We start from the raw sequence: 23,378 nt of genomic DNA on the forward strand, positions 1-23,378 counted from the left end.
CGCCCAAGACGGCGGTGCAGCCGGCTCCCGCGCCGCCGCAGGCCCTGGCGGCCAGCTGCCCGGCCGGCGCGGGGGCCGGCATGATCCTCGGGCCAACTATGCAAGGGGCGCTGCCCGCCGCCGCCGCCGCCGGACTGCCGCCGCCGCCGGCCCCCGGCACCCCCACCGGGCTGCCCAAAGGCTCGGCCAGCGCGGGGCCCCAGAGCCTGCCCAGGACGCCCTCGGCCACCACCGGCGGGATCCGGGCCACGCTGACGCCCACGGTCCTCGCCCCCCGCCTGCCGCAGCCGCCTCAGAACCCGACCAACATCCAGAACTTCCAGCTGCCCCCAGGTGAGTGGCCGCGCCGGGCGGGCCTGGCTGCCCCCGCGGGGAGTCCAGGAAGTTGTGGGGCTGGCAGGGCGCTGAGGTCACGGGTCTTGCGCGGGCCTGCAGCGAATGAGCCGGGGCGCTCCCCTGCCGGGTGCGGGAGAGCTCTCTGCCATGCGTGTGTGTGTGTGTTTGTGTGTGTGTATGTGTATGTGTGTGTGTGTGTCTGCGGGCACGGCCCGGGGTGCTGTGGCAGCAGGGGTTCCCTTTCCTGGGGCAGCGCTTGGCCTCAGCTCGCTGTTTGCATTGCAAAGTTTCTGGGCTCCCACCGTGCAGCAGCGGCTCTTCTGCTCTCCCGGCTCCCTGTGCCCCTGTCCCGCTCCTCCCCTCCCCCCGCCGTGCAGCGCTCTGGCTGCCGGCCTCCGCTGGAACGGCTTACTGGGTTATGCAGCCTGGGTCCATGGCTTTCCTGGGTCTGCTGCTTTCCCCTTCTGGTTTTGGGGATCGGTTGTGTTAGGGCCTGTGAACGGAACTCGTCTGCTCCTCCGTTACTCTGGGCTGTGATGGAGGGCTGGGCACTCCCCCCAGCTGGTGAGGTCAGGCAGAGTAGGGACGCCCCTTCCTTGTGGCCGGGCAAGCGTGCATGGAAAGCTTCCGCTTCCCTGCTAGCGGCAGGATGGCAGAGATCCCAGGTGAGCCCTGGAGGGATCCTTGGGCACACACACCCTTCCTGGTCCACGTCCCTGCCTCCCACTGTGTCGTGCACTGCTTCGGCCACAGCGTCCAGCAGTGCCGTGCTGCGGGTTAAAGGATGCTCAGCCGCTCTGGTTAGTGCCATCCGGTGAGATCAGCGGGTCTCTCAGAGGTGCAGACGGCGGTGCGTAGTGAGGGGGAGCAGTCGCGGCCACAGCCTGTGCGTTTCCCCGGTCTCTTGGGTCATCCCTGGCAGTCGGTTGGGGTTCTTCAGGTCTGACGGTGAAAGGTACCCCACAGCGTCCCAGGTCATGCTGCTGTGTTTTGGGATTCTTGAGCAGAGAGAAACTCGAGCACTGAGAAGCCCCGTCTCCTCTCGCATCCCCTCCGCCTCGCCCGCGGGGACCGGGAGCTTCTGGAGAGCTCCTCCCTGGCTGTGTAGTAACATGTGCTGCTGTAGCGGCCAACGCGGTGGCGGGAGCGGAAACAGCACCTCCCGTGTCCCCGCGTGCTGGCTCTTTCTGGGAAAGAGCCGTTGGTCACCTTGACAGAATTTCAGCGTCTTAACAAGGGAGGGTTTTCTTGTCAGAGCCCGTGAGGGTGTTCTTAGGCCGGCAGGGGCGGGGGAAGTGGGCAGCCCAGACCCACGTCTCCGGGGTGGGAGTGGGGCTTGCCGTGCTCGGAGGGGAAAAGGTGACGCAGAAGAAGTTGCTGGAGAGGTGTCGAGATGCCCCTTAGGACGCGTCTGGTTTGTTTTTTGAGTTTGTAGTGGGCGCTTTATTGAAGGTTCTGTTTTGCCCGTTATGTGTTTTGACCTTTCGGTGGAGAATAGGGCTGATCTTTTAGTAACTTTTGAAAAAGGGAATTCGGGGTTGTGGTACGTTATGTAAAACGTGGGAATATCCTTTCCCTGTGTATAAAACTCCCTTCCTGGGGGTCCTGCACAGCTCAGCACCTGCCTTACTCCTGCCAGAGAGCGTTCCTGTGCCGCACTCGTGTTGTTGGAAACTGGCGTGAGCTGGTCAGTAGTTGGCGAGGCAGGCGCTTGGCCTGACCGGCAGGGCCCGTGTGACGCCTGCAGGCGCGGTGGTCTGGGGGATGGCTGGGTCTCCTTGGTCTGCGCCTTAGCGCAGGTGAAACCCCTTCCTTATTTTTGTGCCGGGGGAGGAAGCCATGGTTGGGAAAGGGCGTCTCTGACATGTTTGTCACGAGTGACCCCGGGCTCACTTTCATCTTTGGTCTTAACGTCGCCGTCAGAGAGGTCTTCGCGTGCAAGTAGACCACTGCTTGAAAAAAGCTGTAAGAGTTGTCATGAGTGTTTGCGTTAAGTCCCCGGGATGTGAGAGCAGAGAGCAGCCCGTGTTGACATTGGGGTGACAGATGTCTTCTAGAATGTAAAAGACTTGTGTCCGTGTTTTCTTTGACGCTCCCCACACCCCGGCCCCCACCGATTGGGAACTCTGAATACTTACATCGCCTCCTTTTTTACAACAGCGGGAGCAAAAAAAGTATTACCCCGAAACAAAGTTCTCGCACTTTTGTAAACCAAAATGACAGGTTATGAATATTCTAGTTACATAATCGATCAGGAAATACTAAACTCTCTTCCTTGATGTTCCTTCTTCATTGAAATCTCTCATCCCAAAGACGTATACAGCGGAGGTAGAAGTGACTTATAAAAATAACCGTGCTTGGCTAATAGCTCGTTCTTGCTACAACTCAGAGACGCAGACACTTGGGAAGGGATCAGGGGCGGGAGGCCTTTCCAGGCTGCACACAGGTGTCAGGTGAGCGCGTATGAACGAGGCCGGCCCCTCGGCTCCTCTCCTTCCTGCAGGTCGAGCTCCAGATGGGGAGAGGAGGTACGGGGGTCTCACCGGGGCCCCAGGCCTTCTCATCGTGCGCTGGAACCCATGTGGATTTTGGCTTTAGCGAGTTCCATTTTGATCTTCTTTGTTAGGACAATTCTGTAAAGAAACGCTTACGTTATTGTAACCGATTTGCTCGTTTGAAGGTACCAGAGTGTCAGTTGTGTCCGCTATGGGGAAAGCGAGAACAGATGAGAGATTTTTGCCGCAAAGGCACTTCTCCAAGAACTGCGAAAAGCGCTCGTTTCGTACAGCTTATTAGTAACATCCTGGTAATATTATGATCGTCACTGAGAGAAAAAAAAGTGACGTGACACCAAAATTAGCGTGTGCGTAAATGGTTTTAAAAGATCTTTTCAGGTAGATGCTACGTTAAAGATGCTCATTTCCAAAGGTTATCTCTTGGCGTGGCAAGTTACTGTTTTTTTTTGCAGTGGACGTCTGTTTGTCCTGCTTTTGCAGAGAATGCTCTCCTGTCACCTGAAGGTTTGGCCAGGGCGTAGGTTCTCAGTCCGGGACGGAACACCGTTTCCTCTGGATGGGCGTAGATGCCTTGGCCTGGGAACATTTGCATGCTCCTTATTGGAAGTGAATATTATCACTGTTAATATTCTTGCTCGTAAAAACATGGCTCCCACCATGATGAACGCAGTTATTGGCTGGTAGGCAAGGGAAGAACCCAGTGGTAGCCGACTGGGCTGTTGGGCCGGGTTATTTCCCGGAGGGCTGACCCTGAGCCGGGCAGTAGGGTGTGGAGAGCCCAGCACTGAAGTTTAAAGGAACTGGACATTCTGGTGGCCGGTCTTGCCAGCAAGTGCTGTGGCCCGAGGGGTGTGTTTGCACGTTTAGATTTTGTTACTTGAGGGCACTCTTGCCTTCTCTGCCTGGAGTCCCAGTTGCCCCAGCTAGAAAGTGCCGCTGACCATTTTGCAAAGCATTGTGGAATCCTGTCGGGACGAATGGGACGCACCTCTGTCGTGTAACGTCTGTTATTTACATGCTGTCTCAGTGACGTTACGGTTTTCGCGGGTCTTAAGTGTTATGTTGCTGTAGATGGTGCCAGGTCTAAAGACAGCTTTGTTCTCATCAAAACCATAGCAGCCTTGGACGCGTTTTCAGTCACCGGGGAACCTGGTGCGATGGCTGACTCTGGTTGTGTGAGTGGGAAAGTTGCCGGGGCTGTCACAGGCCGGTCACAGACCCGGCGGACGTGTCCTGCTGCCATGGGGGCAGTGGGTGCGGCTGCCTGCTCGGCTTTGGCATGGGGTTTGCTTTAGCCCAAAGGCCTTGGGGTTTTGCTTTTGATGTACTTGTGTAATGGTGACGTTCATTAAGAGAAAGGGAAAAGAACTCCCGGAGAGCCACACACGGCCGGCACTGGACAGCTCTGCTTGGCGGGGACAGAGGTAGCTTCTCTGAGCTTCCACACCGTGGGCTTGGAGGGGAGGCCATCCTCTGTCCGCACCCCGCCCCTGACTGTCACCACTACCTTAAGGGAGGCCAAAGCCGTCTTGGCGCCTGGGGGTGGGGTGGCGTTTCAGGCGTACGTGGGGGTCTTTTGGAGCTGGTGGTTCCCACCTTTTGGCAAATAACCAGGAAAGGGGTCCCTTAGACCCTCCTGGGGTATCCGTTCTCTCCTGCTGCCTACTGTGCCGGAGTTTGAAAAGTCGAGACTTCCCGAGTCCTTTGTGTTTGCTGGTCCAGGGTAGATCCGTATTTCTTAGCGCCCCACGAGGAAGTGGTTAGCAAGCGGGATCTTGCTACCTGGGGGGCCGATGAACCCAGGGGCCAAAGGGCCCGACTCCCAGGAGTTCTGTCACCTCTGGGCCATGGCGAGTGAGTGCCCTCACTTGTGCTGTAGGAGTTGCTGACAAGTGGGCACTGGGTCCCCTCGGGCAGCGGTGTTTGATCAGAACGGGACTGACCCAGTTCAGACCCTGCCCTAGAAACGAAGCAGGTTGGTGGGGCAGAGCAGCCGGGCGCGCACGTGGCTGTTTCCTTGAAATCAAAATAAAGGTAGTTCCTGGTGTGCTCCTAACCCCGGCTGGCTTCGGTGTGTAAATGTAAGTTTCCTCATCTGAAATGACACATTTGAAGAAAGCTTTTCGAGAAATAGCTGGTCGTGTGTGAGTTGATCAAGACGTAATTAACAACTGGTTTTAAAAATCTTGAAGCAGAGATTTAAAAGGACTCTGGAGCAACTTGCCTTAGGTGTGGGGAGTTTGCAAAGTTCTCAAAAGCACTTTTACTTTTTCTCATGTTGATGATAAGCAGGAGTCTCAGGTTTTCTCGGTCGTCCTGGGAAATAGTTACTGTTTAGGGCTCTTGTCTCTGGAACTTGTCTTCGACTGGAGGCTGGCAGTCTTTTTTGTGATCAGGTCTTTGATCGTAAGAAGACTGAAGGAGAGAGGTACTTTCTCGCCCCTGGAGCCTCTGTCCTGGGTGCCGTGCACCAGCGTGTGAGGGACAGTTGTTTCCAGCTGGGTGTGAGATTGCCACTGCGTGGGGCACTGTAAGTTACAAACATGCGGACTTCAGAGCCGTAGATTTACGACCAGTGCCTCTTAACGCCCTGAGTAGATCAAGTGCTGTAACGTCGTTTGGAAATTGAGAACTTTGTTTCTATGCTAGAACCGGGAACCCTTTCAAGTACAATTTTTTTTTTTTTTCAATGTTTTTTATTTATTTTTGGGACAGAGGGAGACAGAGCATGAACGGGGGAGGGGCAGAGAGAGAGGGAGACACAGAATTGGAAACAGGCTCCAGGCTCCGAGCCATCAGCCCAGAGCCCGACGCGGGGCTCGAACTCACAGACCGCAAGATCGTGACCTGGCTGAAGTCGGACGCTTAACCGACTGCGCCACCCAGGCGCCCCTCAAGTACAATTTTTGATTCTTACACATCCTTAGATGTCTGCACTAAGGGAATGAAATCTTCAAAACACAAAAAGGTATAAACATTGTCCACAATTTAGGCACCCACCCCCACATTTGAAAAGTGCATGGATACCCCCTCCTTTTTTTTTTTTTAAGAGAGAGAGTGCAGATGAGCGAGGGGGGAGAGAGAAAGAGAGAGAGAGAGAGAGAGAGAGAGAGAGAGAAAGAGAAAGAGAAAGAGAGAAGTGGGGCTCACCTGAAGCAGGTCTTGAGCTCACCCGAAGCGGGGCTCAAACTCATGAACTGTGAGATCATGACTTGAGTCAGAGTCCGATGCTTAACCGACTGAGCCACCCAGCCGCCTGCCCCCTTCTTGTCCAGCTTTCCTCTGTGGCCACTTGCCTGGCCACATCCCCCTGCATGTGAGTGGACAGAGGCCCTCCCAGTGTGGGCGTCTGAGTGAGTGTAGATTGGGCTGGAGGCTCAGAGCCCCTTTGCAGGCCTTCTCAGCTGGGTCGTCTTTTTTTTTTTGTTTTTTTTTTTTTTTTTTTTTTAACGTTTATTTATTTTTGAGACAGAGAGAGAGCATGAACGGGGGAGGGTCAGAGAAAGAGGGAGTCACAGAATCCGAAACAGGCTCCAGGCTCTGAGCCGCCAGCACAGAGCCCGATGCGGGGCTCGAACCCACGGACCGCGAGATCATGACCTGAGCCGAAGTCGGACGCTTAACCGACTGAGCCACCCAGGCGCCCCTCAGCTGGGTCTTTTATCCCGAAGTTGGAGTCTAATGGGACCTCTCTGCCTCTTGCATGTGGCCTGGGAAGGGGGTGATGGACGTGTGTGGTTCTTTGACCACTGAGCTCCTGAGGAGGGTGTGACCAGGTGGTATGGGACCTCCTCGCTGACATTGGGGAACTTGTATCCCGAGGGCATATTTTGAAATGTTTTCCAGCTCTTAAGGTTGGGGAAATCCTAAAACAGGTCTTTATGACCGCGTCGCATTGGACAGCAGATTTTAGCTAAGGAGCAAGCAGTGAGAAGGTTCTGTCGCTGTGCAGTGACTTGTTTTGGGCAGTCAGCGGTCAGAGTGGACACGGAGTGGACAGAGCAGGAGGACACTAGGAGCCAGAGCAGCAAGGCCCTCGTCCTCAGTGCTGCGCCCTCTGCACTCAGAGTGGCCGACGTTGGCCTGGACGCTGCAGAGGGCAGAGAGGGGCCTTGTGGGGTCAGGGATGAGGCCCAGCGCTTTGGGGAGGGGGGAGGTGCTGGGGCGTGGGGTGGCCATACTGTGTGGACCGTCTTGTGTTGCCACCGCAGCTGGAAGGGGACGGAAGGCAGCGTTTCCACCTCAATCTTTGTGCCACGGTGTGGGGGGCAAGTGCGTCAGGGGAGCTCTCCAAGGGGCCGTCACGCCTTTCACAGAGGAGCTTTGTCGAGTGCTTTTTAATATAATCTGTGTACGGATATGTGTAGACCGACGCCGTGGGTTAGTGAACACAGCAGGTCATGGGCCAGGCCTGGCGTGGTTTGATCTTGTCAGGGCGCCCCCGGCGCCCCCACGTCGGGGAAGGGGAGAGGCGGCTGCTGCTGGTGGGTGTTGTAACAGAACCACAGCGTCGTAACACAACTAGTCCTTTGAAAGGGACGCCTTTCCCACGTTTTCCCTCCTGATACACAGTTTTATTCATTATGGGAAGTGTGGGCAGAAAAGAAAACCGTGAGGGAGAAAATAAAGTTCCTCATAATCTCGCCTTGCCTGGCTGGTCACCACCTGTATCCGCCTGCATGAAGCACGTGCAGAGGGAGACCTTCGGTCACCGAGGTCCTGGTCACCGAGGTCCTGCCGCGCCTCCTGCCTTAGCCTATGTGGGGAGTGCCCCCGCCCTGGTGGCCTTTGAAGTCCCCTCCTTCGGAGCTTCCCCACAGGCCCCTGGGAGGGGCTGCTGTGGCTCACGTCCCCTGGTCGGCTGTGAATGACCCTCAGGTGAATGTCTTTGTGCACAGCTCTGCGGGCGTCTGATGGGTCGAGCATTCATGAGTCTTTGATACAAATTGCCTTCTTGAGGACTCGACCATTTACGCTTTTAAAACCATGGTTTTGAGAGCCATGGCCAAAATGATGACTTTTTAGAAATTGCTACCATTCTACAGGTTTCGTTTAGAAGGTTGTGTCTGGTTCTAGGGTGTATTTCTTTCACCAAGCGAAGGTGAGCCTTTTCCCGTGGATGTGGATGGAGACCGAGGTCCTTTGCTCTAGGATCTACGTCGGCCGGGGAGCCGATCCACGGCGCTGCGAGGACAGGGCATCATGGGGTGGCTGAGACCGAGGACTGCAGTGAAGGGGGACGGGGGCTGAGGGCCGTGGGCCTGTCTGGAACGTGAAGCGTGTGGTGCCGTTTCTGAGGAGGCATCAGGGGTAGTTGAGCGTAAGGTGTGGGCTGGGGGCAGAGGCCGCGAGGGGTCAGAATTTGGGAGTCCCGTGGCATTTGATGGAAGTTTTGGCCGTGAGGGTGAGGCCGCCTCCTGGGGGACTGTCTTGGAGCAGGGGGAGGGCGGCCGGGAGAGCAGGCGGGCCCCCCTGCTGCAGGTAGGGGGGGCGGAGGAGGCCTAGGAAGGAGGGGCGACCCTGAACGCCACCTGCCTTTCACCTGCCCTTCGGGGAAGTGGACACGGGGCAGTTGTTGTTTTAAGAGCTTTTTATGAAGTAGGAGTGTTTGTCATTAAGGCAGCAAATTCCTCCCGGCTTCTTTGCCTTTTTATGTGTGGAAATGGCTGGGGAGGGACATTTAGCACTTCCGATGAGGTGACGAGGTGCTGCGGTCGAGCAGCCCACGTGGTTTTGCACTTGTGTGCCCGCCCCGGGCTTCCTGCCGTGTGCCGATGGACAGACTCGTGAGTCTGAGGATTCTAGAGCCGGGTGGTCCCAGTGAAGATGCTGAGACCCAAGGAGGTGAGTGGCTTTTCAGAGACTCCTCAGCCCCTTACCCGAGGGGCTGGGCCCAGAGAGAGGCCAGCCAGGTGGGAGGCCTGGGGCCATCACTCCTTCCTGCTGCATCTCTTGTCTTCGTGCCTACTTGAGGCAGCTGACACAGGGCCGGGCCTTCTCGCGAGAAGATCCGCAGCCCGGCGAGTCCCGAGCACACGGCAAGAGGGTGGCTGACCCCAGGGGCCGACACGCTGGTGCTGTCTGTTCCAGAGACCCGGCTGTAGGAAGGCAGGGGTGTGTCCAGCCGCCGCTGGACTCCTGGGGTCAGCGGGGGTTTGTGCCTCGTGCTACCAGACGGTCCCCCGGCCTCCTCTCCGAGTGGCTGCGGGCATTAAGGTTGGGGCCATCCCGACGGCGGGAAGGGGTGAGTGGTCGGGAGGTCCCCTGGTCTCCAGGTGCAAGGCCCTTTCTCCTGACTGCAGAGCTGTGCCCGGGCGGCCACCCATCAGCCCTGCTCGTGGCCTCGAAGGGCAGAGCCACGCTTTGTGAGTTTGATTAGTCGGTCGATGAGCAGACATTGGGCACCAACCAACTTCAGATCAGACTTGTGCTAGAGTAGGGCAGTCCCCGTCCTCAGGAATTACTTTCTGATGGGGCTGTTGGTGAGCCACGGAAGATGGGTTTGCAAGGGGAGGAGGTGGGGATAAATGCAGCATCGTTTCTGAAATGGAATCTCATTAGCCGCTCCTTTTCCTGCAGTAATTGCTGAAAATAAGCTTTCTGTCTGTTATAGTCCATTTTGGACACTCCAGCATTTTCTCTGCTGCTCTGGATTGATTAGATAACAAGTCAGGGTTGCTGCCACTTTGGTACGTATTTAACAGTTGAGAAACTTTGTTCAGAGCGTCTCCCAAGCTCTAGGTGACATAGTAAAGACAGCCTCCAAGTGGGCCGTGGGAGCCCGGCGCGGAGCTCACTGGGAGTCCTGCGAGTCTGGGCCAGGGTCCCGACCGCTCTGGGCCGGGTGCCCGGTGGGCCAGCCCTGGCTTGCGTTTCATGCTGAGTGGTTTGGACACCGCTCTCTGGGGTCCCGATCCTGGAACTGATGGTGGAGCCAGCCCCTCTCCGACTCCGGGGGCTCCACGGTCCAGACACACCTCCGTAGGGGTCTCTGACCGTACTTGGCTCGGTGACAGCCAGGACAGCTGGCTGTCTCCCGGCGCGGGTAGGGCTGCCGACCTGCTGGGGACACGCCACCCTCGAGGAGACCGTTGTGCCGGCAGCTCGGGGAGTTTGCTGGCCTGGCCTTCTTGAGACCGTCAGCCTCAGTCCCTCGGAGGCCCGGTCACGAGCAGCTGCGTGTGACCGTGTGCGACGGGGGCAGAAGCACGCTCCGTGCTCAGTGCTGGCATGTTGGACGGCAGAGGTGCGCTGTGCACGGAAGGCAGGTTAGGGGTGGCGGAAGGGGGCGCACGCTCTTCAGGTCTGCGTGTCGCGGGCACGTGTGTGTCCAAGTGTGGGAGGTGGCCGGAGGGTGTCCCCTCGTTCCCTGCAGGTGGCTGCTTCTGGGGCGGTGGGGGTACGGGCCTGCGCCTGGGACCTCCACTTTTCTCTGTGATGTCTTATTTCTCTTAAAGAGACCTGAGGCCGCTATGAGAATTTTTAGTAACTGTTCTGGGGGGTGGACCCCTAGAGCGTTTCCTCTTGCAGTTGTGTGTAGTTTAGAACTTTCCAGGCAGCTCCTGGATGTCCTCATCAGTAGATGCCCAGTGTGGGGTCGTGGGCAGGCGCCAGGTGGGGCTGCAGGCACGGGAGGGTGTAGTGTCGGTCACTTGGGTGCCTCACTGTCCCCGCCCCGTCGCACTGCCTGTCAGTCGCGCCTCGTCATTCCTCACTACGTCCCCTCTGCTTGGGCTGCTGCACACAAGGACCTCCACGGGTCCCTCGTTACTTCTAGAACAAAGCCGGACTCCTGACGGTGGTCTGGCCGTGGGGCGTTCACGACCTCCCCGCCTGCTCTGGCCTCCCCCCCCCCCCCCCCCCGGCTCGCTTCCACAGTGGGCAGCGCGCCAGGTCGCGGCTGCACCTCACAGTATTATTTTCTGGGTGCTTCTGCGTGTCGTTCAGGCCCAGGCTGCCGCAGTGCTTCTGGGCGCTGGCCTCATGGCCCCCGCGGTAGAGCGGGGCGCTTCCTCGGGACTGGCGTGTCCCACCGAGGCCCGTCTCCGCGGGGCCTGGCAGCGGGCGGGTGGCCGTGAGTCGGTCCAGGCGAGGCTCTACCTGCCGGCGAAGCGGGAGCACCTGAGGTCGGAGAGCGTGGCTTGTGGCGCGTTCATTTTTGAAGCTCGGCATCAGCGTGGCGCTCGTGTGGCGGGGATGCCTGTGGCGTGAGTCAGGGAGTCTTCTGGAGGCGTTTGTGGTCTGTCCGCTTGGTGGACGGGCCATGACTTTGAAAAGCCATTAACTGAGAAGACTAGTGCGGGACAGGATGTTTTGGATCTTAGACGCGCGGAGTTGAGTTAGTCACGGTCTCCGGTCCCCGCGTGACCTGCTGTATGTGACGAGCACCTGCAAACTCCACCCCACGGAACAGCTGGGAGCCTGCCAGCATCCCACGGGACCATCCAACCCCCGCCGCCCCCAGCCTGTGGCCGCCGTCGTCCTGACCCCACGGCCTCCACGCCTTTGCTTCTCTTTTCCTAACTGCCCGTGGCCTCCCTGAGCATCGTTAAGTGTGTGGGGTTTTTCAGCTTCAGGCGTGTGGAAAGGGTACCGTGCTGTGAGGCGTCCTTTGGGACCTTGGCCGTAAGTGATGCTTCCGTCCTGTGCTGTGTGGTATTTTGTCACGTGGAGGCAAGCAGGACCCCTTCATCCCGTCTTGTGTTGTTTGTGAGAAGGGCCCTCACACGGCGCCTGGGTCTCCTGCCTGGGGAGGGGTGGCCAGCCCGGGGGGCACTGGCAGACTCTCGTCTACAGAGCCGCACACAGGAGAGATCTTGAGAACAGGCCGGGTCTCTTTACGGAGACCCACGTTCTTGGTTCTACATGTGTACGCGGGGGTCGTGCACCGGGTGTCCGGGAGGGGGTCAGGGAGACCTGAGATTTGCGTCTGAAATTCAGAGGTGGGTTCAGGGCTGGGGATCGGGGGCGGGGGCCCTGATGATATTTCAGGAGACGTGTCTGGCTCAGCTGGTGGGACTCTTGATCTCGGGGTCGTGAGTTCAAGCCCCACATTGGGTGTAGAGTTTACTTTGAAAAAAAAAAAAAAAAAAAAAAAAAGGACTGATGTCATGTTAAACCACGAGGGTGGTGTGCTCACCGGGTTTGGAGGAGGGACAGTACAGCCCAGAGAAGAGAAGACAGGCCAGAGACCTGTTGGGGGACATCTGACACCTAGAGGTGGAACAGAGGAGGAACCAGCAGAGGGGAGCAGGCCCAAGCAGGGGGCCCATGGGGGGCCCGCGGCGGGGTGGGGCACAGGGTGCCAGGTCATGGGGTCAGGGGCGTGTCAGGGCGGTGAGTGTCTGTACCTGTTGTGTGTCGGTGGCCAGCTTAGGAGGTTAAGGGACAGACCTGCTTTTGGATCTGCCCCTGGAGGCCGGGCCAGGCCGGGCCCCGGGGGGGAAGGTGGGGAGGGGACAGCGTTTGGGGATGCTGGTTTCGGAGGGGGAACAGAGCCATGTGCTTGGAGTGTGGGGCCAGTTCCTTTTGTTGTTTCTGGATTTGTTTCCCGAAGACGGGAGATTGGGAGCCGTGCTCTCCAGGAGGAGTGTGATGCGGGCCACACGCAGAGTGTGAAGTTTCTGGTAGCGCCTTCAAAAGGACAAGGGATGTGAAAGCGCAACAAGGTGAGGAATGTTGATCCGTGTTAACGCATCGGGTTCGGCCCCGCCTCCCAGGTGTTGCCGGGTCGACATGCCGCCCCCGTGCACGTGCACGGTGTCCAGAGCCGCTGGCGTCCCGCCTCCTCTGGCTGCTGTGCCTGCGCGTTGGCTCGCTCAGGTGCCTGCTGGCCGCCCGGGGCTCGTGGCTGCTCTGTATGTACCTGCACATGGGTCAGCGGTTGCCACAGAGAGAGAAAGTGGGGGGCAGGGCCCAGGGGGCAGCCAGCAGGCTGCAGAGAAGGGGGCTGGTGCCAGCCGCTGGGGGATGCCAGGTGTCCGGTCAGGCATCCGGGGAGGTGGCCGAATGAGAGGACAGGAGCTGGGGAGGAGGGACGCTGAGCCAGCCTCTCGGATGAGGGAGGGTGAGGGGCTGAAGTGGCCCAGCCCCACCTCCACTGGGGGGTGAGAGGGAGAGCTTGCCCTGGTGGGGGCAGCAGGTACAGGTGGGGGCCGCTGGGTGGCAGGGAGGGGACACGACAGAGGTGGCCTTCCTGCCTCCTTCCTCTGGAGGGCCGGGGGCGCGCGGGAGGCTGTCCCCGGGCTTTGTGCTGGGCGGTGTGCCCTGTGGCCCGACCGCCACACGGCACTGCGTGCTCCTGAGAAATCGGCGTCCCGTATCAAACCAGAAGTGGGGTTCTCTTGGAAGAGGGGCACCCTGGCGGGAGGGTGGGTCGCCTGCAGGGCTGGAGGGTCAGGTGTACACTTGCCTGGGCTGAAGGTGGCTGATCAGCAGGGGTGGCTGGAGGGTGAAGGGCGGATGTGGGATCGCGGAGCCGGACGGCGTGTAAATGGCTTGTTCTGGCAGCGTGGCCCGGGGGCCAGAGGGTGCAGCCGGCAGGCTGGGGAGGCCTCCCGCGGCGCCCCCAAGCCTCCCGCGGCCTGCCTTCCGGGTGCCGACGTGTGCCTGAGCGCTGTCCGTGCGTGGCGAGCACGTGTCCCCATGCCCGAGACACCTGCACCGGCTGGAAAGGAGGCACCTGCGGAGCCCGGCGTTGCCGGGTCCGGTCTGTGCCAGAGGTCCTTTCCTCACCTGACGTTCCAGGTCCCCTCTGGGGGGGTTTCCTCCCTTCTAAGTAATGTCCTGCTGTTCTCTTTCTGAAATTCCTTTGAGTTTGTCAATTTTCTTGTGTCTGGGGGCTTGTTTGCATGCCCCCCCCCCCCATCTTGGCACTTCAGCTCTTCCCCAGGCTGCTTCCTGAGGGAGGAGCCCCACGGATGCCTGGTGCCCAGGATGGGTGCCGGTCACACAGTAGTGTGCAGGTCTCTGTCTTGTTGGAGCCTGTTATGAAGGGTCTGCCAGTTCTGGCTCATGTGAGCGCTGTACGGATGGAGAGCCTTCGTGGTGCCCTGGCTCCCCTCGTAGCGGTCAGGTGGGACTGGACAGGGGACCCTTGACGCAGGGATGTCCTCTGTTTCTGAGGAAAGGACCTCGTGGCCATAAATTCTTCTGCCTAGAGCGTGGACATCCTGCCCTGAGCCCTGGGGGTGCCAGAAAGACCCCTCCCGTTCTCTCAGAGTCTGCTGCTCTCTTTCTGCCTCTGCGGGCATCTCGTCCTTCTGTTGGCTCCTCCTGTCGGGGGCGTGGGGCCACGTCCATTCCTCGACTCTCGGCTTAGTGGGCTCTTGGCGGGGGAAGAGGTGTGGCAGATGGGAGAGTTCTGCTGGTCAGCCAGCTGTCCACAGGCCGCTTCTTAGGGGGTTTGGGGTACCGCCCTCCAGTGTCCAGGTACCAACAAAAGCAGATGACGTATTTTTTGGGTTTCGTTTTGTTTTTGGTAAAGAGCTTAATTTTTTTTTTTTTTTTTTAGCGCAGTTTAAAGTTCACAGCAAAATTAGGAGGAAAGTACAGAGATTTCCCATATGTCCCCTCCTCCCCCCAGCACAGCCTCCCCACTGTGGCCATCTCCCACCGGAGGGTACCTTTGTCACAGGGCATGAGCCGCGCTGACACGCCATCCCTTAGGGAGCTTACATTCGCTTCATCTCCGAGGTTTGGACACACGGAGAAAGGCACGTATCCGCCTTTATAGTGTCAAACGGTATTTTCACTGCCCTTAGAATCTTTTGTGCTCCACCTGTTCACCCCTCCCCACCTCCCGACCCCATCTTTTTAATGTCTGTAGTCGTGCCTTTTCCAGAAGGCCCTACAGTTGGTATCACACAGTGCGGAGCCTTTCAGATTAGTGTCTCTCACTTAGTGATGTGCATTTATGATTCTCCTCCATCTTTTCATGGTTTGAGAGCTCGTTTCTTCCTATCACTGACTGACAGTCCATATTCTGGATCTACCACAGTTTATTTATCTGTCACCTTTGAGGGACGCCGTGGTCGCTTCCAAGTTCTGGCAGTCGCGAGCACAGCCGCTATACAAATCCGTGGGCAGGTTTTTGTGTGGACACGAGTTTTCGACTCGTGGAGATAAATCGCAAGGAACGCGATGGCCGGCTCGTCCGGTCAGAGTATGATTCGTTTTGTAGCCAAACACCAAACTCTCCTCCAAAGCGGCCGCGCCATCCTGCGTTCCCGCCGGCAACGGCCGAGCGCTCCTGCCGCTCCGCGCCCTCGCCAGCGTCTGGGGTCGTCAGGGTCGTGGGTTTGGGCCCTGGTGACAGGCGTGCGTGGTGCCTCGCTGTTGTGGTTTGCGTTTCCCTGACGACCTGTGATGCGGAGCGTCTGTCCCCGCGCCCGTCTGCATCTGTGCGTCTTCTCCAGTGAGGGGCCTGCTCGGGTCTCCGGCCCGTTTCTAATCGGGTTGTTTTCTTACTGTGGAGTTTTAAGAGCTCTTTGTATATTTAGGACGACTGTCTTTTATCAAATGTCGTTTGTACCTATTTTCTCCAAGTCTGTGGCTCCTGACAGTCTTTCCGAGAGCAGACGTCTTTAATTCTACCGCAGTCCAGCTTGCCAGCTTTCCTTCTTGGATCCTGTCTGGGCGTTGTGTCTGAAAGCTCATCGCCATCCCCAGGGTCACCGAGACTTTCTCCTGGGTTGTCATCGAGGAGATCAGGGTTCGCATTTTACTTTAAGTCTGTGACCCACTTTGAGTGAATTTTCGTGAAGGGGGTGAGGTCCGTGTCTAGATGCGTTCTTCTGCAGGTGGACGGCCGGGGGGTTCGGCCCCGGTTGTCGAAGAGATGGTCTCTGCTCCGTCGTGTCGCCTCCGCTCCTTTGTCAGACGTCCGTCGACTGGGTTTCTGGGGCCTGTTTCTGGGCTCTGTTCTGTCCCACGGTCTGTGCCTTCTTCCGCCGGGACACGGCGGCGTGATTGCTGTGGCTTCGCGGTGGGCTTGACGTCGGGTAGTCCCCCTCCGGCTCTCGCGTTGGCTCCTCTGGGTCCGTGGCCTCCCGTCCATTGTCAATATCCATGAAGTGACTTCCTGAGATTTGAGTGGGGTTGCAGTGAAGCTACCGACCAAACTGGCAAGAACTGACATCCCGACGATATCGAGTCTTCCTGTCTGTGAACATGGACTGTCCCTCCATTTATCTGGTTCTTTGATTTAATTCATCAGAGTTTTTAGTTGGTTTTATTTGGTCTTGTATTTTGTTAGATTTATAACTAAGTATTTCATGTTTTTTGGGTGTTAACGTAAATGATAACGTGTTTTAATTCTACTCGTTGTTGGTTTATGAGAAAGTGATTGGCTTTTGTAAGTTAACTTTATATCTGGCAACTTTATTGTAATCATTTTTAGTTCCAGGAGTTTATTTTGTCATTAAAAAGAAAAAGCTTACTTAGTTTTTGAGAGAGAGAGCGTGCGGGAGAGAGCAAGCACGTGCAAGTGGGGAGGTGCGGGGGGGGGGGGGGGCAGAGGATCTGAAGCAGGCTCCGCGCTGACAGCAGGATGCCCAGTGTGGGCTCGAACTCCCAAACCAGAAGATGGTGACCTGAGCCGAAGTCAGGTGCTCAACCAAGTGAGCCATCCAGGTGCCCCTTCTGTCATTTTGGGGGGGGGGGGGTTCTACGTAGATGATCCTGTGAACAAAGACAGTTTTTTATTTTTTCCTTCCCAATCTGTGTACCTTTTATCTTCTGTGTTGTACCAGCTGGGATGCCTGGTGCCGTGTTGACGTGCAGCAGTGAGAAGAGAGACCTCCTTGCCTTGTTCCTCTTTTTAGGGAAGCTTTGAGTCTCTCATCGTGAAGTAGGATGTTAGCTGTAGGTTTTTTGCGGACAGTCTTTATCGGGGTGGGGGAGTTGCCTTTATTCCTAGTTTACTAAGAGTTTTTCTCACGAATGGAGGTATTTTGGGAAGAGTTGTCAGTGAGCATCTTCCCTGGGAGGTCAAAGGGGGAGTCAGGCAGGGAGACCTTAGGAGGTTCCTGCCATAGCCCGGTCTCAGGAAATGCGTCTTGGTCTAGCCAGGTGGGAACGGGGGCAGTAAGAGACATTACCTTCGTGAGGGCAGGCGACAGACAAGGGGACAGGGCACAGGAGGAGGATAGGATCGACCCAGAAGGGCACCCATGAGTTCTCTGCCCACCGGGGGCGGGACGTAGAAGTCAGACACTGTGCACGTCTCCTGCACCCCCACTGCCCTCTTGCAGATGGGTGGCTGAGGCTCGGGTTGGTGAGGCACGCTGCCCGGGGCATCTCTGATCCTGAGCCCGCTTGCCCCTCCCTGGCCTGGGGACCGGTCATGATGGTGGCCCGGTGGGGGCATGCGTTAGCCCTGCTGTGTCCAGAGGAGCAGCAGCTGTGTCCGGCCTGGTGGGTGGCACAGGTGCGGAGGTGGAGGTCAGAACTGCCGTAGCGGGAGCCGGTGCGATGAGTGTGTGCGGGGCCGAAGAGCTGGCTGCCTGGGGAAGGGGCGTGCGGGAGGGGGACGAGCCCTGGGTGGGGGGAAGTCCCCTTTGACTCTGCAGGTGGTTCTGGATGTTGCTGTCCTCCTGAGCCAGGGTCAGACGGGCCCACACAGCGACAACCAGTAGTGGGACTCTGTGCAGCCAGGCTCCACTGCTGACTGGCTGTGCAGGTCCCCTCGACCCTTGAGTGCCAGCTCTCGGAGCCATGACACGGATGGTTAGCAGTGCCCCTCAGGGGGACAAGGAGGTGTGCCCCAGGGAGTCTTGGTACGGCAACAGATGTCACTCTGCTCAGCCCCCACGCACGATTCAGTGTTTCTACAAAAGCATTTTTGGTACATCAGACTTCTCAAAGGCAAGCCCCCTCTTTGGTCTGGGGTTCAGGTGAACAGGCCCCCATGTGCTCCAGTACCTGGGAGGAGTTGGCCATGTTACCGCAGGAGGGAACCCACTCAGCCCAAGACCTCCTGGGGCTTTAGGGGACTTTCAGGGGTGATTTTTGGTACTTGTGTTGGAAAGCAGCCTGCCGCAGTGAGGGGGCACCTTGGTGGTGGGACAGAGTGGGCGTGGTGATGAGTGCACGTCGGGGTGGACGGGAGACCAGCCTTGGCAGAAGGGCGCATGTAGGAGAGAAAAAGGTTTGGGGGCCGCCCTGGCCGTGGGGGATCCCGAGGGAACAGCGTCCTAGCTGATGCTTGCTCGCCAGGCAGCCCCTCTGTCTGAGTGTCCTGGCAGGGAGAGGTCTGGGAGCCGGCATTGACACAGGAGATCTCAGGCTCCCTCGGCTGTGTCGTCTTCTACGTGATTGAAACGGGGCAGCGTGGGTTTGTAGGTTGTAGGGTACTGCGTTTGTACCGTGGGAACCAGGGGTCGCTTTTCTCACGGCGAAGCCGGACTTGTCCTAAAGCAGAGTGAAGCACTCTGGGGGCGGCTGGCGTGCTCCGTTTTCAGCACAGGATTTAAGATTTTACCCCCCACACTTGTGAGTCAGTTCCCTTAGAACGAGACTGGCCCCGGCGCTCTGTGGGTGTGGCTTCAGACCGAGTCCGGCAAAGACTTGGCCCTGCTTTGCTTTGGTTGGTCCTCACTGTTCTTGCTTCCAGCTTCCACCCGCCCCCTTGCGCTTGAAGGGCGCCCGTTTCGCGGGTGGGGGGGGAGGTAAGGCGAAGCACAGTGGGTCTCTGCCGAGCAGTCTCACAGACGGACTGTCAGGTGGGAGCGAATAGCGCCCAGCTTCCGTGCGCGCTCCATCACACCTGGTGTGCCGCTCCAGAGAGAAAGGATGTCAGCAGAAGTGGATCATGCATTCTGGGATCGTCCTCTGTCGGGTGCAGACGCTGGCCGCAGAGTTCCCAGAAGTGGCAGTGTGGCCCTCTGGCCGTGACACTGAAATCTCAGGTGGTGATCTTTATGACCGCGGGTTAATAAGTTGGTACGAGATTTCCTAGGACACAGGTAGCCCGAACCGCAGTGGGAAAGATCGATACACCAGACTTCAGAATCAGAAGGAAACTTTTGCTAGGTGATAGTCGTCGTTAATAAACTGGAAGGCAGGCTTTGGAGTGGGGTGATGCATCTGACGGAGAACTTATGTAGAGCACAGGGAGGCAGGTCAGAGCAGTGGTCAGAAGACCGTTAAGAATGGGCAGAAGAGGGGCGCCTGAGTGGCTCAGTCGGTTAAGCGTCCGACTTCAGCTCAGGTCACGATCTCACGGTTTGTGGGTTCAAGCCCTGCCATCGGGCTCCGTGCTGACAGCTCAGAGCCTGGAGCCTGCTTTAGATTCTGTGTCTCCCTCTCTCTCTGTCCCTCCCCCACTCGTGCTCTGTCTCTCTCTCAAAAATAAATAAAAATATTTAAAATTAAAAAAAAAGAATGGGCAGAAGGTCTGAACAGACACAATAGAAGGTATAAAAATGGCCCCGAAGCATATGAGAAGATGCTCACATCACTGGTTATCAGAGAAGGACGCGTTAGAGTCCAGTGGGTACCCCGTCGCTTCCACGCCCACTAACAGGCTGCACCCCAGCCGGTGGGTGTGGGGGTCACGGAGCCCGCAGGTTGCCGGGGGTGAGTGCCCAGTAGGAGGAAACAGCATGTGGCAGGTGCTCGAACAGCACTGGGTCCTTGCTGTGTCCAGCAGCCTGTCCAGGAGGAGTGAGGTGAACGTCCACGAGGGACTCCCTGGCAGCGTTTGCAGCGGCCCTACTCACCAGAGCCCAACTTGGAAATGACCTAAATGTCCGTGAGGTGCACGGCGTGTGGCCCGTCCGCACTCGGTACTTGGTGACGTGGAGGAAAGGGTGCTGACACCTGCAGCCTTGTGGAGGGGCTCACAGCACTCTGCCGGGTGCAAGAAACCAGGCCCCGGGGACCGGCCGTTGCACCATCCCAGGTCTCTGAGACCCCAGGAGAAGCCGCGTGGTGCCCACAGCGGTGGCCTGCTCTGGGGAGCCTGCCACGTGGTGCTGGGGCGCTTTGTAACTTGATGGAAATGTTTCAGGTCTCGACTGCAGGAGTGACTACTCAAGTGTGTTTGTTTGCTCGAGCTCCCAGATTGTGCACTTCAAACAATTCTTTGTAAACTAGATTTCAGTAAAGCTGCACCTAAAAGGTTATGGTGCCTCTTCTTCTGTCTGCCTCGGTGCTGCATCATGTTCCGGAAGGGAGGGTAGTTGTCATTTGTGTGAAGTGCCAGCGTCTGCGGTCTCCTGAGGCCAAGAAGCTGGCACTGGTGTTCAGGGGCTTGTTTGAAATGGCTTCGTTAATGGTCGATCGGGTCTGATACGGGTACGCACTTTTCTTATGGCTAAAATAGAGCGCTTGGAAGCGTCTGCGTGCGGTGAGGAGAGGTTTGTTGGCTGTCCCTGGAGAAGGGCCGCTGCCCCCCCCCGGGCACCTGCGTGAGCAGTCAACGTGCTGGGGGCCGTGGGCACCACCCGAGTCGGGTCCACCTTGGCTTCGTTCAAACGGAAGCGTCGCCTGGTCTTCGTTAGAGAAAGTTGAGTGTCCGTCAGGGGCTGGCTGTGCACTGAACCCCACGGCTGCGTCTGGGGCTTCCCTCCAGGCCTGGCCGTTTCCGTAGTGGCCGCTAGAAGGTGCAGCTCCCTTGTCCGTAGTTACAAACAACATCTGGTTTTTAAACAGATGTAAATACAGCACGTATTTCCACGTAAATACAGCAGCCCCCCCCCTTATTTGCAGGGGGATCCACTCCAAGACCCCCACAGAAGCCCGAAGGCGTGGGGGCACCCAGCCCTACACGCACCAAGTGTTTTCCTCGACACACACCCCGCCCTTGGTCGAGCGCGGTTTATAAACCCTAACCGGGCGCAGCGGGAGATTAACAATAACGGTGAAACAGAACGGTTGTGACAATGTGCTGTGACACACGTCGTGTGACTGTGGTCTCTCTCCGGGGCACCTTCTTGTCCTGGGCTCACCCTCCTCATGCCCAGGTGACGGGACGAGATGCCCGCGCCAGGGGATGGACGTCCCGTGAAGGACGAGGCACGTGATGCAGCGCCAGGCTGCACCTGACCTTCCGGCCTTGAGTCAAGGGGAGGGTCCTCTGCTTCCCACGCGGAAGCGGCGGGATCCCAGCGTGGATGAGGGGGTAACTGCCGTGATGTATGCTCATCCTGCAAGATTTGATAAGGACAAAAAAATACGGGAAAGACGTGAAGGGTGATCCCTATTCTTGTCCCCAGGCGATCATTGTGGCTGTCCCTGACGCACCGTTTCCTTTCTAAAAGTTCCCCGGTCCTCCACTACTGTGGGGAGTTACAGACTCCGTGGTTTTAATGGCCGTGTCCTTACCGAGTGCCAGCTCTGTGCCGGCACGTTACATGTGATGGGGGTCCTTCCGGAAGGGGTGACGGGCCGCGTGCGCCACACGAAGTTCCAGCACGCGCACATCGGGGTCTGCTGCACAAGTGAGGCGGGGTAGGAGGTGCTGTTCAGACGGGTGCTCAGGGAGGCCACTCCGAGGAGGGACAGGACAGGGGGCCCCTAGAGTGCCTGCGGAACTTTCCAGACAGCGGGCTGAGCCTGCATTCTGGGAGCAGCCAGTGGGGAGTGGGGTCCCAGGGGTGTGGCTGTGGCAGGTGGTGGGCGCGAGCATGCGGGGTCGCTTGCACGGCGGGCTTACGTGTCGTCCGCGCTGCTCTGCGGTCTCTGTGCCTGTGTGGCTGGGCTTGGTCCCCGCCTGCCTGTCCCCAGGTGCTCTCTTGTGTCTTCCTCCGCGTGCCCCGAGCATCCTTTTCCTCCCGGCCTCTGCCTGAACCTGGAGTTAACTTCTGTGTGCCGGCGGCGTGGCTGTCAGCGTGCGGGGTTTGTGGACGTGGGAGGAGGCGTTGGGGGATGGCCCCGCGCTGTCGCTTTGTCCCCGTTGGCAGTGAGCGCCCCCTTCCTTCAGCCCGAGAAGTGTCAGCACGTGGCTTGGGCAGGGCCCCGCATCTGGGGTCAGGGAGCCAGCCACACGTACTTCCCATTCAGGTTGCTAACCCAGCAGGGGTCCCTTAAATTCTTTGAAATTGTGTTTGTAGCTCTTCCCTGGCTCGGAAAATCATGGGTCTGATAATGCAATCCTGTTTACTCACTTGGCGTATCCTACCATATACTTAGAGTTTCACAATTAAACAGTGAAAGTGGAGTTTAAGGTTTCTTGCAGTTCCTGTGTGTTCAAACTCCATTGAAATAATTCTTTTTTCCGTGTGTTTTGTTACCAGTTTGATGATACACGCTTTAGTTCTCTGCCCGCGGCAGGAGAGCTGGGTCTGCAGAAGCCTTTCCTCTGTCCCCTCTCTCTTGCCTGTCCCCAGAGACAGTTTAAAGTTTTTATTTTCATTGGTTTCTGGGCCATTCATTCAGTTTCTTTCTTTTTCTTTCTTTCTTTCTTTCTTTCTTTCTTTCTTTCTTTCTTTCTTCCTCTTTCAACCGGCTTTTTTATGGGGAAGGGACTGAAGAAAGGGAATTGGATGAGAACTGATTTATTTTTATTTATTTTACAGCTTTTTATTTTTATTTTGTTTTTTAATGTTTATTTATTTTTTGAGAGGCAGAGAGACACAGAGCATGAGCAGGGGAGGGACAGAGAGAGAGGGAGACACAGAATCCGAAGCAGGCTCCAGGCTCTGAGCGGTCAGCACAGAGAGTCCCGTGTGAGGCTTGAATCCACAAACTGCGAGATCATGACCTGAGCCAAAGTCAGACACTTAACTGACTGAGCCCCCCGGGCGCCCCCAGTATTTCTTTTTGTAAGAATAAGCATGTTCATGTTCACACCTGAAGTGCATGTGTGCGGAGTTGCACCCTGTTTTCCTTGATGATGTACCCTGGAGATCATCTTGTGCTGGCATTCTGTGTTAACTGAGAAACGGACTTTTATATCTGGTCCACTCAGAGAAAAATTACTTTTCCTAGCGACACCTTCCTGCACGGTGCAGGCACTAAAACCTTCAGAATACCTCTGGAAGGAATGGTCCAGAAGGACACCTGAGCTCCTCCTGCCACAGCGACGAGGCCCAGCAGCCCACGCCGGCCGAGCCGGGGAGCTCCGGGCTGCAGGTGGGGGCCTGCCGGGCGGTCCCGCTGGCCGAGGTGAGAGGCAGCTCCCCCCGGGCTGCTGTGCTGTCGCCAGCGGGTGACTCAGCCTCCTGGCCACGCGCCAGCCGGGTGTGAGGAGGCTCGCCTTTAAATAGAGCTCAGCACGCGTAAGGCTTTTCTTGGGGGTTAGACGCCCATAAGACACATGCAGCACAGTGCACCCGCTTTGAGAAGTGCGTGCATCTGTCCGGCCCCCTCACGCTCCGGACGCACATGCTCCGTTCACCCCCAAGGGCCTCTCCTGCCCTCTCGTTGACAGGCACGCGCCCCGCTTCGCGTCTCTGTAGTTTTGTTTGCCGTGTCACAATTCGCGGAAACGTAGTTGCACGTCGTGATCGTGTCTGGCTGCTTCACGCGGGGTGTTCGGGGTTCGCCCCGGTCGCACACACACTGTGTCCGTCAGTCCACCGG

General features: G+C 57.6%; 1 protein-coding gene across 1 annotated transcript in view; it reads left to right on the forward strand.

The window, feature by feature from the left end:
• Positions 1-6: 6 nt before the first annotated feature.
• The window catches only part of TAF4 (TATA-box binding protein associated factor 4), a 65,358-nt gene continuing 41,986 nt past the window's right edge, over positions 7-23,378 (forward strand). Inside the window, exon 1 of the mRNA XM_049650501.1 lies at positions 7-333. Coding sequence (XP_049506458.1) covers positions 81-333 — 253 coding nt within the window. The 5' untranslated portion in view covers positions 7-80. The remainder of the gene's footprint in view (positions 334-23,378) is intronic.

This window comes from Panthera uncia, assembly GCF_023721935.1.
Source record: "Panthera uncia isolate 11264 chromosome A3 unlocalized genomic scaffold, Puncia_PCG_1.0 HiC_scaffold_11, whole genome shotgun sequence".
Lineage (NCBI taxonomy): Eukaryota > Metazoa > Chordata > Mammalia > Carnivora > Felidae > Panthera > Panthera uncia.